Genomic DNA, 18,102 nt, shown 5'->3' on the forward strand with positions numbered 1-18,102 from the left:
TAGAGTGCCATGGCATCACGCTCACAGCAACCTCCCACTCCTGGGCTCAAGCGAGTCTCCTGCCTCAGCCTCCCAAGTAGCTGGGACCACAGGCACCCACCACAACGCCCGGCCATTTTTTGGTTGCAGCCATCATTGTTGTTTGGCGGGACCAGGCTGGATTCGAACCCGCCACCTTAGGTGTACGTGGCTGGCACCTTAGCCATTTGAGCCACAGGAGCTGAGCCATCAACGTCTTATAAGTGGCTTGATTGAATGCTTCTTGGAATATCTTCCCAACAAGAATCCCAATAAGAGATGAGGATATCCACATATCTCAAGAAATCTGAGTTTCTTTAAGGGGAACCAAAGGCAGAGTTTTTCTATTTTTGTAATGTTTCAAAATAATGTTAAATTCAAATTTGTTAAATGGAATGAATAGTGAGCAGAGAACCTTAATCAAAACTGATGCAACCCATGGGATGTGATAATTTACCATCACCACATGTCTGAGGAGAACATCCCCACTGGGCCTTACGTCCATGTACAGCAAGACAGTCCCTGCCACACCCTATTCCTGAACAAGCTCGATGCCTTTCACCCTGAGGCCAGAGCTATCTTTCTCAGACAGACCAAACTGTGTCACTCCCCGCACTGGGTGCTAGGCGACTTCCCCTAGGATTAAGGAGAGAGGGCCAGAAGAGTGAATCTCTGTACATGCCACCGGGCACCATCCCTGCCAAAAGCCTCCCACGTGCCCCAATGAAACAATGATTTAAAGGAGTTTCCAGCCCTAGCCTGGGTGGGCTTCCTCCTTCCTGACAGTTCTAATATTAATCAACAGGTTCCTTGTATAAGCCAGAGAGAGAGTTCAGGATTCTGAAAGATAGAAGTCAGTTAGGAGGGTTTTGTGCACGTGTGTCTCACTTTGCTTTTTAACAATGTCCTTTTACTTCGAAGCTGACACTGCATAAAAATCAATGGTTTGTTGCCCTCTCTGTTGCAGTCCTAGACTCTTCCTATTTTAAAGGCCCAAGGAGAGATTTGAGACACTGTTCCCTAGCACCCCAACTTGTCACAAAGGACACATGGAGAGGTGTCACCATGGTTGGGTATGACCTGTCTCCTACCTTATGCCTGAGAGCCAGGTAAGGGCAGCCAGGTGGTGCCACCCATAGGGAGGCCTCCTTGACTTTGACAACAGCCTTATTATGAAGCAGCAAGTCCATAAACGTCCTGGAGACGTAACATAGGACACCAGATCCAGGAACACCCAGGCCTCACTTCCTCCTCAGTCAGAAATTAACTCATGGGTGCAGAAGGGCCCAAACCCAGCGGGGCCGGACTTCCTGTTTGCACAGGTAAGGAAGGCAGCGGCACAGCCAAGGGCCAGAACAACCACCCCAGAAGGGCCCAGCACAAGGACTGCCCTTGTCATGCCCACTCTACAGATAGGAAATAGGATAGAAAGTTCATCAAGATAACACAAAGAGCTAAAATCTCAATCCGTCTGATTCCAAAGCTCATGCTGTTAATCAGCTCTAAAATCCTTGCAGGGTGTCCCAGACCAGCTCTGCTGGGCAGGCCACTGAGCTGAGGACTTCCTCCCAGCCACTTCAAGACGACCCATAGGCCCTGCCGTACCTCAAGAGCAAATGCCCAGAAGTATCTGTGGTCCAGCACACTCAGATCCCGTGCCATACAGCACGCTGTTATGGGACGGTCTGAGGTCTGACGAAACAAGTGAAGCCACAGAACTCTCTCCCCCAAGTGCTAAACCCCGGAGGCCACTGGCAAAGGGGCAAGCAGAGGCAGTCGCTGCAGACATGGGTCCCTTGAGCTCAGAGTGGATGCCTGGTGAGGCCGAGCCCTGTTTCGGGACACTGACATGGTCCCTACACAGGGGATAAGGGAGAGGCTCCACCAGCTGCAGGCGGGGCCTGGCCTGAGGTGAGAGCGGGAGCTGCCCCTGCTGGGGCAAAGCAAGATGATGAGGTGGAGCTCAGAGGTGAGTTATAGGTCCCCCCAGATTTGCGTCTAAGGGGCCAGGTAACAGCACTGAGATTGCAGATGTGTGATAGCACGTGGTGCTCGCAGGCATCTTAGCACTGAGCACTGCTGGTTACTCACCCGTTATCCAGACCATTCTGCCCGAGTTTCTTTCCTATGTCGCCGACCATCACCCCTGGCATGGGAAGAAGGGTCTTTGGGTCCCGAATCTGTGCAAAGCCACAGAAAGCAAATGGTGACTATTAAGATCACATGAAAATCCAAATAAGTGCATTCAAACCCCAAGGACTCACAGGGGTGGCTGTGGGTTAAACTATGCCCCCTAGAAATGGTAAGTCATATTCCCAACCTTGGGATCTGGGAATACGACCTTATTTGGAATAGGGTCTTTGCAGATGTAACGATGAAGTTAAGGGTATAGAGATGAGATAGATAACCCTGGATTACCCAGGGGCCCTGAATCGCCTGGCAAGTGTCCTGTAAGAGTTTGAAGAAGAGGGGGCCGGGTGAGGGCAGAGGCGGACAGTGGAGTGCTGTGGCCACAAACCCAGAAACTCCTAGGGCCACCAGGAGCTGAAGAGACAGGGAGCATCCTCCCCTGGAGCCCACAGAAGGAGCTTGGCCTGCAGATGCCTTGACTTCAGACTCCAGGCTCCCGAACTGGGAGAACAAGTGTGTATTGTTTGAAGTCCCCAATCTGTGACGCTTTAATGCAGCAGCCGAGAGAGACTGACAGACATAGTAGCCAGTTAGCAAATCTCCTGGGGAAGCCATCAGAATCTCACCTTCCAAGTTTTAGATACACGACTTTCTGTTGGAGTCTAACAAAATGGCAAAATGGCTATCCTTGTGTTTGCTGGAGGAGAAACAGCTGAGATTATTTTGTCAAATCTCCGCACCTCAAAATGAGTTTCCAACGAATATACTTACCTCCAAGTGACAGATCCAGCCAGCTATGGCTGCTCACCATGGGAACACAAGGGAAAGGCCTGGGAGCTTTGTGTTTGGACACCTTGGAAGCAAAGATCCCCAACTAGGGGAACTTCCACCTTCCACTTTCCCACCAGGAGACGCTGGGCCAAGTCTGGAGAGACTTTTGGTTGTCCTAAATGAAGGGAGCTGCTAGCATTGGGTGGTACAGGATGGGTACATAGTGGTACTCCCTCAAGGACATGGGACACCCCTCCACTGAGCATCACCCAGCCCTACCACCATTAGTGCCCAAGTAGAGAAACCGGCTTTAAAGAAATAGGGAATTTGTACTAAAGCAGAACCATTTCACACCCACCAGGGTGGCTACTAAAAAAAAGTAACAAGTGTTGGTAAGGATGTGAAGAATTGGCCACCTCATACATTGCAAGTGGCAATGTAACATTAGCCACCGTAGAAACAGTAAGGCGGGCCCTCAAAAAGTTGAACATAGAATTGCTACATGATCTAGCAATTCCACTCAGAATATCCAAAAGAACTGAAAAATTTGAAAAAAATATATTCTTTTTTTTTTTTTGCAGTTTTTGGCTGGGGCTGGGTTTGAACCCACCACCTCTGGCATATGGGGCTGGCACCCTACCCCTTGAGCCCCAGGTGCCGCCCAAGAATATATTCTTTTTTAAAGAAAATATTTAGATATTTATTTCCAGTGTTCTCATAGCAGCCTTGTTCACAATAGCCAAAAGGTGAAAACAACCCAAATGTCTATCAATGGACCAGTGCATAGCCAGACTGTGGTCCCTCCCGCTAGGACTATTATTCAGCCAAGAGACACAAATGAAGTACCAGCTTGTGTCACAATGTGGAAGTACCCTGAAAACATTGTGCTAAGTGAAAGAAGTTGGATACAAAATGCCACCTATTTTATGATTGCTTTTATATAAAATGCCCAGGATAGGCAAATCCAGAGAAACAGAAAGGAGATTAGTGGTTGCTTGAGGGACAGGGAATGGGTAGTGATTGCTTCTTGGGTACAGGGTGGTCTTTCTACAGCAGAGACTTTCAATTGCTGTGCTGTGGCACACTGGTGCGCCATGAGAGGAACCCAGGTACGTTGCGAATATTTTTAAAGATCACTCATTAAATTATTTTCAAAAGAAGCTCAAAGCACAGTAAATATATTCTTTTTTTTCACATCAGCATAATTTAAGTGTGCTGCCAAAGTTTATTACGGGTTCAAATGAGCCATGAGATACAAAACGTTGAAAAACACTGCTCTAGAGAGACGAAAACATCTCAGAATTAGAGGTGGTGGACATATGACACTGTGAATGCACTAATGTCACTCAACTCTTCACCACAAGATGGTTAACTGCTTGCTCTGTGAATTTCACCTCACTTTTTAAAAAAAAGCCATGACTGGGCAGTGCCTGTGGCTCAAAGGAGTAGGGCACTGGCCCCATATGCCAGAGATGGTGGGTTTAAACCCAGCCCTGGCCAAAAACTACCAAAAAAAAAAAAAAAAAGCCATGGCTATTTTTTTTCTGTCATAAGCACCCCTCCTGATCAGAAAAGTATCATGGGATAAAAATGCCAGAATGAGGTAGCAAAGGTTGAGGGTACTTAATTCAATATCAAGTCAGCCCAGAGAGGAAGGCTCTGGACAAGCTTCTAGAAGCTCCAGGTCCCCACAGGGGAGGCAGGAAGTCCAAGCTGAGTCCTGGCCCAGCCATCAGTCCCAGGAAGCACCCCAGTGGCACACTGGGATTCCCAGAACTCCTATATTCCCCCTCATACCTCCTGAATAGAAGGTCTTGGGAGGATGGGGCCAGGAAATCTAGATTCCTAACAAGCATCTGAGGCCACACCAATGCAGCCTCTCAGAGGACAGGGAGATTCTCAACCAGAAGATCTGAGGCCCATAGCTCCCACGGCCAGCAGTGTTGGGCAGGCTCTCTCAACAGTGGTGCTATTGATGCTTCGGGCTAGACAGTCCTTCCCTGGGGTAGAGGGAAGGGCTGTCCTCTGCACATCAGCAACATCTCTGGTCTCTACTCACTGGATGTCAGGAGCATACTCCTGCCAATTTTAACAGAACCATCTCCAGACACTGCCGAATGTTCCCTGGGGACCACACCCCAGTCCTACCTGCACAACAAAGGGATGTAGGCCATGGCACTGGCCCCCGGGCATGTGCAGCTGGGCAAACACCACAGCGTGGGTAGCCGTCTTGCCCATATTTCCAACCCAAAACTTGGCAGCTTCAAAATCAGGGGAATGTATAATGAATTCCTGCACAAGGGAAAAAGTGCTGAAGTTATAGTTAGCATCTGAAACATATGTAGAATGCTTTCCTTTTTGATAAATTCAATTTTCTATGCTCACAATCTTTGAGGCAAGATTGCTGATGCTATATTTTATTTCTTGTACAGCACAGGTAGGACATATTTTTTAAACAAAGCATATTCCTGGGTCTTATGACTTTAAAGAACAACCTTTCCATGGAAAATGATGACCAATGTTTCAAACAATACAACAGATGCAAAATATTTTGTAGGCCCCCAGTTAGTCAGAGGCTGTGCCCAACTGCGCTCTAAGCAAAATCCTCTGCCCTGCTCAACGGCCTGCCACGCTGTCCCCTACCAACTTCTTACTCAGGACACACTATTGTTTTTCCATCTGTCTCCCTCAACTATATGCTCCATGATTGAGGGCTATACCCCAAATGTCCCTGGCAAAAGTGACACTCAGAAAGTCAGAAGAAATGAGGGAACTCATGAAGAGCCAGTTGTGGTCTCACAGTGCTCAGTGTTTGGCTAGAAGGGGCAAGGATAGGTACCCCAGGACACAGTGAGTGCTCAGTGAGAGGAGAGCAGGGGGGAGTTGGGGTGACTGGAACTGCCCAGGGCAAGCACCAGGAAGCCCACAAGTAAGGGGGTGGGGGAGGCCACAGAGTCCCTAAAGGCAGGACTGCCTGGTGCAAGCAGGATTGGTGCAGCTGCCCTGGGTGTCTGGGAGACAGCTGATTGCCAGGCACCTGGCTGTGCTCAGCCCTTCACTGCCAGGGGAAGTTCTGGGGTCCCTTCCCTCAGGGTGGAAAGCTGGGGGTGTCTTTATGTAATCCAGCAGTGAGCTGGGGCTGGTTGGGGGTGTGGCTGCCAGCTGCACCTTCTGTTCTCCCAGGGAACACCAGCTTGTCATCTGCCAGGGTGAGTGGGGGTGTCCCCACATCGGCCAGCCCTCCCTGCCCACTCTTCAGCACAGCAGCTCTGATAGCTCCACCGGTTCCTGTCCTCTGCAGGTGCAGAGTGCCAGGCTGGCTCCCACCTCCCACAGGGCCATCACCTCTGCAGGCTCCACTGCATCCTTCACTCTCCCAGCCTGTCCCCTGCATCTGTCACTCTAGCCTACCCTTCAGAGGGTCTCCATGGCACCTGGCTTGTGACCTCAGTCTGCAACTTCACTTCCTGCTGTGCTCATGCATCCTGCCCTGTCTCGGAAAGCCACGTCTAGCACACAACAAATGTCTGTCATCTAGATCAGCAGTTCTCAACCTTCCTAATGCCTCCACTGCCGCGACCCTTTAATACAGTTCCTCATGTTGTGCTGAACCCCAACCATAAAATTATTTTCATTGCTACTTCATAACTAATTTTGCTACCGTTATGAATCGTAATGTAAATACCTGATATGCAGGATGTATTTTCATTGTTAAAAGGGGTCGCGACCCACAGGTTGAGAACCGCTGGTCTAGATGAAGGCACAGCCGGCACCCTGGGCCAGGCTCCTGGAAATCTCATCTTGATGGACCTGACCTCACCCTCCCATCTTCACTTTCAGCCCACCAAGAGAAAGTAGGTAGAGAAATGCTCCTCAGACGTCATGCCATGCCCACCACGGTCCTTCACTCCTGCCCCCAGCACTGCAGGGCCATGGAACAGAGGGCAGTGAAGGAGAAGGGGTTGGGGGTTGTAGATCTGGGTTCAGATAAAGATGCCACATGACTTAAAGAAATAAAATCCCAAGAGGGCCTTTGTGCCCAGCTTTCCATCAGCCCTACCCTGATGCAGAAGATCCTCAGCTCTACTCTGAAGACCCCACTGTGCAGCCTGTGTCATACTACATGGGGATCAGCTCTTATGGTCCCTGGCCCTGGCTGGGAGCTCCACACAGGTCCACTCCTGGGTTCCTCTGTGCAGCACCCGGACTTAGAGCTCCCACTCGCCCGTGTTGTTGAGTGAACAAATGAATGATGATTAAACATATAGGCACAGCTTTATTTCCTGCTGCCAAGCACTCTTCCAACCACCTCTACCAGTGGAGAGAGAGAGATGAGTGGCTCCCAAAACACTGGGGTGGTGAGGAGAGACAGGCAGAGGGACAGGCAGGGAGACACAGCCCTCAGAGACAAGTGGAGGCTCAGGAGACTGGGGTAGTGGGAGGAAGAGGGTATACAGAGGGAAGACGAGACAGGCCCTTCTCATCCTCTCCCCTGCCCCAAGCCCTACCATAGCACTAGGCACCCCAACACATCACGAGCCACGAGCCTATCTATGTGTGGCTGGCCTCCCTCTACCATGCCGGAAGCTCCCAAGAATAGGGCCAGCTCATGTGTCCCTCCCTGCAGACAGTAGCACCAGCATGCACAGTGCTCAATGGATGTATCAGGCAGCAGCCACGGTGGAGATGCCACAGAGAAGTTATCAAGATGGCCAGGACCCGAGAAGCCAGACCACACTGGGCAGGAACAGAGGAGGCCACTGCCCCAGCAGACAGGCAGAGGAGCAGCTGCGCAGGGAGGGTCGGACACCATCCCCACACTGCTCACTGCACAGAGCACGGGCAGTCAGAACTGCTCTCTACCCCAACACTTTGCAGACTTCCTCCTTGCGCTCCCTGTAAAGGTCACGGTGACCACAGTTTTGCCTCTCAACCTGGTAACTCCTGAGCTCCTGCTATTCACTGTGGTGAATCTCAGTGTGTTTTATAAGCACAGGCTACTTGGTTTTATTTTTTTTTTATTCATGGCAATTTCATCTGCACTCATGACATTTCATATAAACCCAGAGACAATGGGAAGGTAACACCCACCTTGGTGGCAGGATCGTAGTGCGCAGTCGTTCGGATGGCCTTGGTGTTGCTTCCGTGACTTATTTCCGTCAGGGCAAAACATCCAAAAATCTACATGTTGAAGCGCAGAACAATGTAAAGCAAGCAGAGCTCTTGGTGTCGTCACTAGAGGGACCCTGCCACCATCTTCTTTCCTTTAAAGACTAAACTATGGATCAAAACCCCAAAGCTCCATTTACTATTTACCCAACTAGTGATGAGCCCGGGTCACTCTGTCATGCTACCCACACGTGCCCAGGCAGAGAGGATGGTGGGCTAAACCAGGTTGGCAGTGGCCTCTCCAAGTCAGCACAGTGGCAAGAACTGCTCCAGTCAGAAGAAAGTGGAAGGCTTCGCAGTATGTTCACAGTGCCAGGATCTGAGGCACCATGTTTGGTGAAGAATCATATTAGCAATTTGATGAGAAACGTTAGACCACCACAGGCAAGAAAAGTACAACCCCAGAGAACCCTCTATTGCCATCTTCCCTTTTCACAAATCTTTACGCAGAATAGGTAAGAGAACTGGGCTCATAGTTCACCATGACCCTGAACTTACCTCCATGTTTAAAAGCTTTTGAATGTATTTGAAATGTCTTTCAGAACCAGAGTTGTAAACTGCTGATCCAAAAACCTGTAAATATAGCACCATCATGTAAATATAAATAGATGGCAGTTAAGAAGAATCCTGCTATTCTGGAAGTTCACAACTGACAATGAACTTAACACACACCACCACAACTGCCCTGGCCCCATCTCAGGTCTCCACCAACACATCCTTTCACTGCAGAGAACGAAGCTCCCAGAGGTCAGCCAACAGCACTGACATCCAAGATCCAGGGTCTCCCTAAACTCGGCTGGTCTGGGGCCCTGAGTTCATATTATTGGTAAGACCTGACAATGGTAGGGAGACATGAAACTGAGTGGGGGATAAGGGAGAGATTGAGGGGGCATGGAGCAGACAGAAACCACCACGGTCCGGGCAGGGCGGGGGCAATGCTGGGAAGGAAGACAAGCACAAGTTCATTGTCTTTTTTTGTACAAAGCAAAAAAAAAAAAAAGTTCTAAAGCTCCTCCTCTTCTTATGGACTTTAAACTTCACAGCACTATGTCTTATTCAAGGATTTATGTGTGCAAATTTGCAAATACAACTGAAAAAAGTGGAACTCCTCTGACACTTCCCCCACCCTCCTTTGCCACATGCGCACCAGGACGTGGAGGAGGTATTTGGTAGCCAGGGACCAGTCGTACATCCCTAGGCAGTGAACCAAAGCCGACACTTTCAGAGGGCTCCGAAATACGTCTTCCACACTGAGGAAGTCGTACTCAAAGATCCGCCTACACCGCAGGAAGTTCAGCTCACGGTACTTCTCCAAGGACAGCTGGGCTTCCGGGGAGTGGGCAAAGAGAGGGTCACTCTCCAAAGCTGAGAAGATGGTTTTCTGAAAACACAGGAGAGAGGGATAGGGTATTTGGAGACAAAAGCGGAATCTCAGTATCTTCTTACTTATACCGTTTTTCTCAAGGCCGCTGTGGGACACAGTCTGACCCAGAGACAGTTGCTAAAACATGGGGGCCTGATGCTCTGTGTCATCCTCATATTCCTTATTCCTGAGGCCCATCCTGGGGTGCAGAGGAGAAAGGCCAGCCTCACCCCACTGAGAAGCGGCTTTAAGGGCCATAAACCCAATTTTGCCAGTGAGCTGAGTTACTTGCTAGATTCACTGGGGACCAACGAGACAAGCACTGCACAGCCACAGACAGTCACCTTAAAGCGGAGTATGTCCTCGCCTTCCCAGAACAGCGCCAGCTCCTTCCAGCTGAAGGATGCCCTGGCTCGGTAGGCGTGGAGGGGTCCTCTGGGAAAATCGGGGAGCAGAGCCTCAGGGCCTCCCTCCACAGTGGGCGTCATTGTGTTGCCACCTGCACAAGATACACAGCCTGAGTCAACGAGTTCCTTTCTATGGATCCATGCCACCCATGAGCAGCAGTGAAACCCACATGTTACACTTGGAAGTAAAAAGAACAAACTAAAGCCAAAGGGTCGGCCAAGGGAACCACCCCAGGGGTAGCCTGCACCCACAGTCCTCTCCTCGCTGTATCCCTAAACAGAAGGTGACAGAGAGAGAAGAGAGACAGCCACAGCCCACGGCCAGCACTGCAACACTTCCAGGTGAGTGGCACGACCAGGGTCACGGGGGGCAGAGTCTAGTGGGTTTGTTGAGGGTTTTGTTTTATGTTGCCATAGCCATGGCTGAGAACATGTCAACTGCTGGGGAGATCAGGACATCCAGGCCACCTCAACCCCCAGGATTGCCAAACTGTGGCCCAGGGACCCTGACCCACAGAAAGCATATTATTTAACCCTCTAATAATTGTGAGGCAAATCCTACCATCCCCACGGAAAGAAAACTAAAGCTCAGAGAGCCCCCTCTGCCAAGAAGTGGGGAGAAGAGGTCTGGCCTAGCAAGGTCTAACTCCAAAGTCACACGTCTCAACTGATGTATGAGAAAGTACCACCTTCAGACAGAGGAAAAAGCAGCACAAACTAAACCTAAAGCTAACAGAAGGAAGAAAATAGCAAAAAATTAAGCAACAAGTAATGGAAAATAAAAGAGAAAAATTGCCAGGTGTGGTAGCTAACACCTGTAATTCTAGCATTCTGGGAGGCAGAGGTGGGTGGATTGCTTGAGCTCAGGAGTTTGACAACAGCCTGAGCAAGAGTGAGACACTCTTAAAAAATAGCCAGACATTGGGCGGAGCCTGTGGCTCAAAGGAGTAGGGCTCTGGCCCCATATACCAGAGGTGGTGGGTTCACACCCGGCCTCGGCCAAAAACTGGAAAAAAAAAAAAAAATAGCCAGGCACTGTGGCAGGTACCTATAGTCCCAGCTACTTGGGAGGCTGAGGCAGGAAGATAACTTGAGCCCAGGAGTTTGAGGTTGCTGTAAGCTATGACACCACAGCATTCTACAGAGGGCAACAAAACAAGACTCTGTCTCAAAAAAAAAAAGAAAAAAAAAAATCTATGAAGTGCGGCACCTGTGGCTCAAAGGAGTAAGGCACCGGCCCCCACATACCAGAGGTGGCGGGTTCAAACCCAACCCCAGTCAAAAACCAAAAAAAAAAAAAAAAAAAAAAAAAATCAATAAAAATAAAAGTTGGTTCTTTGCAAAGACTGGCAAAATTGGCAAATCTTTAGCAAGACTGATGAAATTGAAAAGAGAGAAAACAAACCTGGAATGGTGGCTCCCAGCACCCTGGGAGGCTGAGGTGGGAGGATCCCTTGAGCTAGGAGTTGGAGGTCAGCCTGAGCAAGGGGGAGATCTTGTCTCCACTAAAAATTGAAAAATTAGCCTGGTGTGGTGGTGGGTGCCTTATAGTACCAGCTGCTTGGGACACTAAGGGAAGAGGATCGCTTGAACCCAGGAGTTTGAGGTTGCTGTGAGGTAGGCTGACTCCATGGCACTCAGACTAGGGGACAGAGTGAGACTGCCTCTAAAAGAAAAATCAAAAAGAAAAGCAGAGAAAAAAGGACTAAGAAAAAAAAAATCAACATTCAAACAGAGATAGTCATACAGACACTCAGTAGAAGCCTTTTTATCCAATGTTATCTGGATGGATATTTAGTCCCCTACCTGAAAATAATCAGTTAAACTGAGAAACCATAGAAAACAATAAATAGGTACCATAAACATTTTAATTTTAAACACACAAATCTACACTCTTTCAAAGAAGTTTTGATGTAGAACATTTTCCTTCAGTATGGGTTCCTTGTGTTTCATTATAGTCTTGATTTTGTAAATAAAATGTATAATGTATTACCTACAAAAAAAAAAAAAAAAGAGGGTGGTGCCTGTGGCTCAAAGGAGTAGGGTGCCAGCCCCATATGCCAGAAGTGGTAGGTTCAAACCCAGCCCTGACCAAAAACTGCAAAAATAAAAAAAGAAGAAGAAAAAAAGAAAAAGAGAAAACACACAAATTCCTAACCAGGAATCAAAGATGGGACATTTCCACTAACTTTATAGAAAAAAAAAAAAGCATTCTAAGGAAATAGTACAAACCGCAGCATGCCGACAATTAGATGAAATTCCTGGAAAGACAATCTATCAAAACTGATGTATGAGAAACAGAAATCTGAACAAATCTACATTAAAGAGATTCAATTGGCTGTCAATATTTAATACGGAGTAGACATAAAGTTCATGTGCAATTTAAATGTATTTAACTGCCCACAAAGAAAAACCAGAGGGTTTTAATTGTGAATTCTGCCTAACGTTTAAAGATTACCACTTATTCAAACTCTTTCAGAATATAGAAAAATATATTTCCTAACTCACTGGATGAGGCCAGTATTACCTTGACACTAAAACCAGACAAAGACATCACAAGGAAACTAGAGACTAAGATCTCTCCTGATGTAGAAGCAAAATTGCTCAACAAAATTTTGCAAAATTTTGCAAGATGTAAAGAGGATCACATGTCATGACCAAGTGAGAGTTAATTCAGGAATACACATTGGTTCAACATTTGAAAATCAACTAATACACCTTGCCAACAGAAAAAAAGACACACAAAAAATACACGATCATGTCAACAAATGCAGAAAAAACATTTGACAAAGTCCAACACTCTGTCATGATTAAAAAAAAAAAAAACTCTTGACAAGTTAGGAACAGAAGGGAACATCATCCCACTGATAGAGAGCATCTACAAAAAACCCACAGCAATCATCAAACTTAAATGCAAAAGAATGAAAATCTTCTCCCTTAGATCAGGAACAAGACAGGGTTATCCACTCTACGCCTTCTACTCAACATCGTACTGGAAGTTCTAGCTAGTGTAATCAGGGAAGAAAATGAAATAAAAGCTGTCCAGATTGAAACCTATTTTTATTTGCAGATGGATAACCCCACTGCTAAAGCTAAGAAGCCCTTTACTACTGGTGAGGAACTGATCCTGCCTCCTGCGAAGGACATTTGCCGTGAACTTTTAGGAGATCTGCAGTTCAAAAGGTGGCATGTATTCCTCTTTCAGCTAGCACCCTGCCTAGATGCACCGATGAAACAGCAGAGGATACTGAGGCACGATAGTTAGAGAGGGTTAATGGAGAGCAATCCTCCAGGTTGGTGAGTCTACCGACATTGACAACAAGGCAATAATACTTGTTTTTGTGTGACATATTTTAAGAAGGTGTGCATGAGGATGTGTTATGGCACTTTTGTGCCAACCATCACCACGGCTCCAGAACTGTTCAAATCTTTGAAAGATTACATAACATGAAAACTGGATTAAACTACTTGAGTTAAGGATGTCGATTCTGAATGTGAGTCTTCGCACTGTCTCATCCATAGACATAAGCTGGCTAGCTGAAAAAGTCACCGGAATAATGTTTTACAGGATGTAATTATCATATTTGTCATGTACGATGTGCACTTTTTTTGCCCAACATTTTGAGGGGAAAATAAGGATATAAATTATACATTGGTAACATGCCTCAGGAGCAGGAAAGCCCAGTAGGCCTCCTGGAGCTTCTGTGCCCTCCCTCCTGGGTCCCCCAGGTGTATAGGTTTCAAGTCCAGGAGGATCTGGGATCTGGCGGGAGTGGGAATGGGCCAGAGCAGCCTCAGCCCAGCACTGCAATCAGGAGAGGGGGTAGTGGTGGGACTGGGGAGGTAGGCCACAGCTGTGAGGGTGATTAAGGCCTGAAGTCCAGCTATGCAGAGGAGACCAGGAGCCTCATAGGGGCTGAGTGTCCTCAGCAGCTTTCACTCTGGTGGCCACATGTGTGGCCCTCTCAGCTATGGTCCTAAGGGTTGTGGCAGGGAGATAAGGGCTCCCAGCAGAGAGGGAAAGGGCAGCCTTCACCGAGTGGCAGCTGCAGAAGGGTGGTGCAATCTGCACATTTACCAGCAGAGCATTAGCTCTCCCCAGATGTGTCTCTCCTAGGCAAGAGCTGCCCCCTTTCTAGAGAGGCATTTTGCTCAAAGTTTGGGCAATAAACTTCAGTATGCATTATACATGGCAAAATACAGTAAAATCATCAACCTCATTAAAGTAATTCATATCTGTTTGCACAGCTCTATAAGGAGATAGACACAGAGCACACATCTTCTCTTATACACAGAAGTGAGATGGCTTTCTAAAAGTAGATCACTGGCCAAAGTTTCTGAGTTATGAGAGCTGCTCCAAAAATTTCTTTCAGAAAGATAGTCACTACTGGCAACGCATTTCAGTGACACAGAATGAGGTGCAAAACTTGCTTACTTATGTGACATATTCAACATGCTCAGTGAAACTCAACCTGTCACTTTAGGGGAGAACAACAACTGTGTTCAAGTCGGCAGATAAAGTGGCTGCATTCAAAGCCAAACTGGAAATATGGAATTTTTTACCTTTCAAACATTAACAGAGATTATGAAAAAGACTGAGCCAGGGCCATCTTTCTCCCAGCTGGTGCATAATCACCTCTCTCAGCTTTCAAAAGAGCTTGAACATTACTTCCCAAACACGAAAGACCCCTGAACTGGGGAGGATTGGGTGTCTGACCCATTTGTGAATAAGCCAGGTAAATTGACCTCATCCGTGTTAAAGAGGATCAATTGCTGGAGATCACAAATGACCTTAAAAGTATATCTGAGTCAATTTCAAACCTCCATACTTTCTGTATTAAAATAAAGTCAAGGGTGGCGCCTGTGGCTCAAAAGAGTAGGGTGCCAGCCCCATATACCGGAGGCGGTGGGTTCGAACCCAGCCCCAGCCAAAAACTGCAAATAAATAAATAAAGTCAAGGTAGAATAGCTTGAGATTGCCACAAAAACACAGAGAAGCCTCTTCCATTTCCAACATCCTATCTTAGTGAAGCAGAGTTTTCTTGCAGAGATAGCAACCAAAATGAAGATTTGGAGTAGACTGGTCATGAGCAACACCCTTTGGGTGTCGCCATCTCCATCACTCCCAGATGAGACCACCTACTTGCAGGAAAACAAACTCAGGGCCAAACTCAGTGGGGCCTTCATTGATTCTGCACTATGGTGAGTTAGACAATTATTTCATTATATACAGAGTATAATAATAATAGAAATAAAGTGCATTCTAAACAAAGCACACTTGAATTATCTCAAAACCATATATCGCCCTCCCAGTCTGTGGAAAACAACGTCCTCCATGAAACCAGTCTCTGGTTGGGGACCACTGTCCTAGCATACTCTCACCCTTAGCCACTCTCTCTGCATCATTGTGATACAGGACAAGTGGCATCCCAGCCAGCTTATGGAGCTGGAGGCGGGTGCAGACGGGTTGCCTCTGCCTTGGTGATGTTGATGCAGTGGCAGGGAGCAGAGGAACCAGTGGGCTGGAGGGTAGACAGGGGGGCCCTCCAGGAGGCTCCAGTAGCCAGAGGGCCCAGACAACTGCTGGGGAGACACTAGCACCTTAGGCTGAACAGGAACCACCCTCCCATTTTCTAGACCTGGCCAATTTCATGTAAGTTTCCTGGGCCTGGGAATGAAAGGCATTATAGCCAATCATTCACATCCTGGACATGTCCCAGATATGCTAAATGTAACTACCAAGCCCAGCTAAATGTAACTACAGAGGGCCCCATGTGACTATATATACCTCTAGACAAAAAGCCCAGGGAGAGACATAGAGCTTTTCTCCCCTGACTTGGGTTTTCTCTGGTAAGAGCTCTGGCGCTTCTGTATTCTTTTCTGTAAATAAATCCTGTCTTACCACTGATCTGTGGTCTGTGGATTCATTCCTCAAATCACCGAGACCAAGACCCTACTGAAGAGCGAAACTCCAGCATCAATTGCATGCATTTAAATTGTCCTTGATGCGTGGAGAGATCTCAAATCCAAACCTCCAGCTCACGTGCTCATCTCACACTGAATGTTCAACACTGAATTCAGTGTGTCCCCCAGTAGTTGCTAATTCCACAGTGCCAGTGGCCTAGGGATTACTCCAGCTGTAAACCTGAGTGTCACCCTAGAAATCTTCTCTCCTTCATGCCTTGAACTAATTACCAAGACCCCCCTATATCTCTTTAATTCCTACAGCAGTGGTTTTCAACCTTCCTAATGCTGTGACCCTTTAATACAGTTCCTGTGGGTCGCGACCCACAGGTTGAGAACCACTGCCCTACAGACTCCTTTCATTTATTGCTACTCCTGATAATCCTATCATACTCCAGCAAATACTACGTGCAGGTGAAAGTGTTAAACAGCTACACCATCTCAGCTGTGCCTAACAAGCCCAAATACTACCAGCATTCTCATTTTCCAGGTGAGCAAACTGGAGCTTCCTAACATGAAGTGACCGAGGTCATACAACTCTTATCTGGCACAGCTGGCTCCCTACCCCGGGATCCTAACCAGATTATGTCCCCAATGCCCTTTGCCCTATGCCACCACAGATCACTAAGCTTACTGTGTTACAAGCACGGATCGTGAAGCCAGACTGCTTGGGCTCAAATTCCAACATTATAGTTTACAAGTTGGGTGACCTTAGCAAGCAATGTCTCTCTGTCTCAGGGGAGATAAGTGTGATGTTTGACTGGTGCAAAGGTCTGCTGTCTACACTGCTGTCATCCACATAAGGCTTTTGGAACACTTTTGGTACAGAAGTGGGGCCTTAACTATCCTTGTTCTGACAACAGCCATCTCCAGTCTTTCTCCTTCGCCAGCAGAAGAGACGATTTTAGAATGCCAAGCTGATCATGGTCCCTTTAGTAACTTCAGTGGCCGACGATGTCCAAACCTTCCAAACACCAACGACCTCAGCTGTTGGCCGCCGGATCTCGCAGCCTGCTTTCTCGGCAATCTCAGGCCCCTCGCGTCCCCAGTCCTTTGCACAGGCGTTCTTCCCCCACCCCCACCCCGCCCAGCCGACCAGACTCCTGGACCTTTGCTCATTCGGTTCCCCCTTGTCGGTCCCCTTTTCCTCTTGCGCCATCTCTGCATTTGCTCGGGTGGTTCCCCCTCGTCCCCCACTCTGGGCCTTTGCACCTGCGAGACCCCCCCCAGCGCCCCCGGCCCTTCACACCTGTGGTTCCCCCTCGTCCCCCACTCTGGGCCTTTGCACCTGCGGCCTCCCAGCGCCCCTCGCCCTTTGCACCTGTGGTTCCCCTGCTGCGCCCCTGGGCCTTTGCACCTGCTCCCCCCGCGCGCCCCGAGTCTTTGCATCTTCTCCCCGGTCCCCAAGGCTTTCTCAGGCCCCAGACCTCACCTTCGGATTCACCCGGTCCCGGGCCCCACACAGTCCAGCACACACAGCACAGCGCAGCGGATACCTGTCCGGCCGCAGCTGTGTCCCAGAGAGCTGTGTCCCAGTCCAAGGGGCCTTTCGGCCTCCGTCTACTCCGTGGGCGGGGCCAGACCCCGTGCCTCCTGACGTCATCGCGACGCGTCGCCCTGTCGCCTGGGAAACTAGGTCCTGGCTGCCGGAGGCTTTGATGAGGGAGTGGGAAAGCTGGACCCTGGGCGCTCCCGGCAGCTCTCCGCCTCCCGCGCCCGGGCTGGCTGGGTGGCCCGGGGGCGAGCGTTGTCGCTCTGAGCTGCGATTTGCGCTGGACTCTCTGAGTGTGCCCGGGGACTTGCCAGCATTAGAATCCCTGGGATCTCTGTTTAACACGCAGGCTCCCGGGCCCGTTCCCAAGCTACTGAATCAGTCCCGCGGCTGGGACCTGGGCATTTCCGAACTAAAGGAGTACGCCCAGGTTCTCTCTGAAGTTTGAGTCCTGGTTCTACACACTTCCTCAGAGAGCCCCGCTGGAAGTAAGCCCTGCTTACCCGTAGCACCAACCAATTCAAGAACCCATTCTTCACTTTTTACACTTCTCATTTCCTTACCCCTGCATCCTGGGATCATCTCCACCTCTGACTACCCGCACCCAGATCTTGTCTCCAGGGCTGTTTGGGGGCGATCTAAACTAAGACATACACATTGTCTGAAATATATAGAGAATCAAACCGGACTTAGCGATTTGTCCGGTTTGATAAATAAAGAGAAAAGAGAAGGCCAAAGGTTTCTTATTGAAGGGGAGGACCTGAACGAAAAAGGGCAGCACAGCTATA

The 18,102-nt window shown here is 48.6% G+C and overlaps 1 protein-coding gene across 1 annotated transcript in view; it reads right to left on the reverse strand.

Annotated features, from left to right (window-relative positions):
* ACOX3 (acyl-CoA oxidase 3, pristanoyl) overlaps positions 1-17,361 on the reverse strand; it is a 49,147-nt gene extending 31,786 nt beyond the window's left edge. The window contains exons 1-7 of the mRNA XM_003799145.3: positions 17,255-17,361; positions 9,796-9,950; positions 9,236-9,469; positions 8,587-8,661; positions 8,011-8,100; positions 5,068-5,211; positions 2,110-2,198 (exon numbers count right to left, since the gene is read on the reverse strand). Coding sequence (XP_003799193.1) covers positions 2,110-2,198; positions 5,068-5,211; positions 8,011-8,100; positions 8,587-8,661; positions 9,236-9,469; positions 9,796-9,939 — 776 coding nt within the window. The 5' untranslated portion in view covers positions 9,940-9,950; positions 17,255-17,361. The remainder of the gene's footprint in view (positions 1-2,109; positions 2,199-5,067; positions 5,212-8,010; positions 8,101-8,586; positions 8,662-9,235; positions 9,470-9,795; positions 9,951-17,254) is intronic.
* Between the last annotated feature and the right edge of the window lie 741 nt (positions 17,362-18,102).

The sequence above is a fragment of the Otolemur garnettii genome, unplaced genomic scaffold, assembly GCF_000181295.1.
Source record: "Otolemur garnettii isolate 467f Iridium unplaced genomic scaffold, OtoGar3 scaffold00146, whole genome shotgun sequence".
Lineage (NCBI taxonomy): Eukaryota > Metazoa > Chordata > Mammalia > Primates > Galagidae > Otolemur > Otolemur garnettii.